General features: G+C 48.6%; 1 protein-coding gene across 1 annotated transcript in view; it reads left to right on the top strand.

Moving 5' to 3' along the window:
- The window catches only part of LOC122540536 (nectin-1-like), a 304,355-nt gene that overhangs the window by 294,624 nt on the left and 6,399 nt on the right, over window positions 1–3,332 (top strand). The window contains exon 11 of the mRNA XM_043676400.1: window positions 129–318. Within this exon, the coding sequence (XP_043532335.1) occupies window positions 129–275 (147 nt within the window). The 3' untranslated portion in view covers window positions 276–318. The remainder of the gene's footprint in view (window positions 1–128; window positions 319–3,332) is intronic.

Raw genomic sequence — 3,332 nt, 5'->3', positions numbered from 1 at the left:
TACCTCACTCTCTGACCTCCACTCTCTGTCCCCCTCAGTCTGTCGCCCTCTCTTCTCCACACCCTCTCTCTCTCCCTCTCTCTCTCTCTCTCTCTGTTTCCCTCTCTCTCTGCCTCCTGTCACTCTAGACCACTCCTGGTGCCAAGGACTATGACATCCAATATGCTGAGCTTGACACGGCTGCTCTGGCCTCTTCACACGCCAGCCCTCGGACTTCCATTCACGCTGGTGGAGACCTTGTCGAGTATGCAACTATCCAGCCTAACTTACGCTAAAGCATGCCTTTGCAGGCTTTTCCCTCAGACCTATCACCTCCAGGTACACTTCTGCACTGCCCCCTCTTGTCCCTTTGTGTAATCTGCACACCCATGCACGCTGAGCTCTTTGTGAAGTGCTCCCCAGCTCCAGAGGGACTCCTAGTGCATGCACTGAGTGATAGACAGGACAATCGTTACTCCCACCTAACCAGAAATACCCTAATGTGTTAAAATGATGTGTCCCTAATGAACATCCTGCACCATTGCTGGCCTGGTTGTATCCCTCATGGCATGCTGCATAACAAGTGCAAGTGTTTCTGTAAATGTTTGTTCCCGGATTGTTGCAAGAATTCTATCCTTGGTTAAGCGGGGGTCTGGTGCAGAATGCCCGTTCCAAACTCCCCTTTCACTGAAGCATCTTGTGTGAGGGTCTCTGTCTCGGAGCAGGGTTGCTGGGGTGGGGGGGGTCAGGGAGACTTTGCCTACTCCTGAACAGGTTGTGGATGGGCAGAGAGTGCTGACACCCACATCTCACAGACAATAAAATGAAAAGGTTTTAAATGCTAGCGACACACACCTGTGCTTTGAAGGAAAAGCAGCCAATCATTGCGCCCCCTTCCCTACGGAGAGATACATTGGTGTTGGAGGCAGTCCAGGGAAGGTTCACTCACCTGACTGATAGCATTGAGGGAGTGTCTTATGAGGAGAGGTTGAGTAGATTGGGCCTGTATTTACCTCAGTTTAAAAGAATGATAGATGACCATATTGATACATTCAAGATTCTTAATAGGTTTGACAGGGTAGATATAAACAAGTTGTTTCTCCATGTGACCAGAAAACATTACGTATCTCAGAGTCAGAGGTTTCCCATTTAAGACAGAGTTAAGAAGGAACATCTCCTCCCGGGGGGGAGTGAATCTGTGGAATTCTTCAGCATAGACCCTGGGTCTATACGTGTAGTCAAGGCTGAGGTGGACAGATTTTTCATTAGTAATGGGGCGAATTGAGGGTTATAGAGAGAAAGCAGGAAAGTGGAGAGGATTATTAGATCCCACATGATCACCTTGAATGGTGGAAAAGACTCAATGGGCTGAATGGCCTGGCTCTTCTCCTCCTATGTTGTATGATCTTGTGGCACCGTCTGATGGAGCAAGACTTTTGCTGGGAAACTGTTGACAGTGAGTGAACAATTTAATAGATTAGTGGAGATTAACCCAGGCAGTTACAAAATGAGCTGCAAATGAACAGCAATATCATAGAGTCATAGAGATGTACAGCCTGGAAACAGACCCTTCGGTCCAACCCGTCCATGCTGACCAGATATCCCAATCCAGTCTGGTCCCATTTGCCAGCACCTGGCCCATATCCCTCCAAACCCATCCTATTCATATACCCATCCAAATGCCTTTTAAATGTTGCAATTGTACCAGCCTCCACCACATCCTCTGGCAGTTCATTCCATACACGTACCACCCTCTGCGTGAAAAAGTTGCCCCTTAGGTCTCTTTTATATCTTTCCCCTCTCACCCTAAACCTATGCCCTCTAGTTCTGGATTTGCAGACCCCAGGGAAAGACTTTGTCTATTTATCCTATCCATGCCCCTAATGATTTTATAAACCTCTATAAGGTCACCCCTCATCCTCCGACGCTCCAGGGAAAACAGCCCCAGCCTGTTCAGTCTCTCCCTTTGACTCAAATACTCCTTTCCCAGCAACATCTTTGTAAATCTTTTCTGAACCCTTTCAGGTTTCATGACATCCTTCCTACAGCAGGGAAACCAGAATTACACACACTATTCCACAAGTAGCCGAACTAACGTCCTGTATAGCCACAACACTACCTCCCAACTCCTCTACTCAGTGCAACGACCAATGAAGGAAAGCATCCCAAACACCTTCTTCACCACCGTGTCTACCTGTAATTCCACTTTCAAGGAACTATGTACCCGCACTCCAAGGTCTCTTGGTTTGGCAACACTCCATCAGAACCAGTTTAGTACAGTGTGGGGGAACTGGCTGGTTACCACATTCACTCACAGTTACACATAGCAGGTGGAGCTCTGTGTCCAGTGAGAGGGACCAGGACGTTGACCTTATTCCTCCCTGATTCCTGCCTCTCCTGGAAAATGAGTGATCCCCGGACACAGTTCACACTCACTGGGAAAGCTAGTCTCGCCAGAGCAAAGAGCTGAAATGTCACAGCAGTCTCAAAAAACAGTGTTGGGTGTGGGGGCGGTAACGGGTGCAGGGAAGATATCTGCCTCTGTTAACAGACATTCTGCTTGATAGTATTCCTGTACTGTGCAGGCATCTGAACATGGCTTCAGCCAGTGGGATGTTGATCTGTTAGTAATTTATACCCAGCTTTTCACTGTCAGCTCAGTGTCACTTCAAGGACGGTGAAGGACAAGGCTAGGGAGCACAGTGATAGTGGGAACAGGAAAGGTATGACTTAATTATAGTGACAAGGATGGGGACAATTACAGAGAGCTATCACAGTGATGCTTAAAAGCCGAACCCACAGGGACCAAGAGGAGACACAAGTTTGCAAAGCAACTGACAGGTGTAGGAGTAACTGAGGCTGTGTCTGACAGCTCCTGCTGAAGGGAATGCTCCTTCAGCTGCTGAGAATGGTAACACAGCAATCACATGGCACCACTCCCTCAGGTCAGCACGACTGCACAGTACAATCCCATAACCCACCAGCACCTGTGTGACAAATGGCTGCAGGTCTCCACAGTATCCGTGGAAAATCAGACCACAAGCCCTGTCATGGCAGAGAGCTGGAACTCAGAGAGATCGGAATTAGAACATCGAACAGTACAGCACAGGAACAGGCCCTTCAGCCCTCCATGTTGTGCCAAACATGACGCCTAATTCAACTAATCTCTTCCACCTGCCTTATGTCCATATCCGAGCTGAAAATGTGTTGCTGGAAAAGCGCAGCAGGTCAGGCAGCATCCAAGGAGCAGGAGAATCGACATTTCGGGCATGAGCCCTTGTTCAGGAATGAGGAAAGTGTGTCCAGCAGGCTAAGATAAAAGGTAGGGAGGAGGGACTTGGGGGAGGGGCGTT

The sequence above is a fragment of the Chiloscyllium plagiosum genome, chromosome 35, assembly GCF_004010195.1.
Source record: "Chiloscyllium plagiosum isolate BGI_BamShark_2017 chromosome 35, ASM401019v2, whole genome shotgun sequence".
NCBI classification, from domain to species: Eukaryota; Metazoa; Chordata; class Chondrichthyes; order Orectolobiformes; family Hemiscylliidae; genus Chiloscyllium; species Chiloscyllium plagiosum.
The sequence above is the reverse complement of the archived record's forward strand: the minus strand, read 5'-3'. Positions and strand labels throughout refer to the sequence as shown.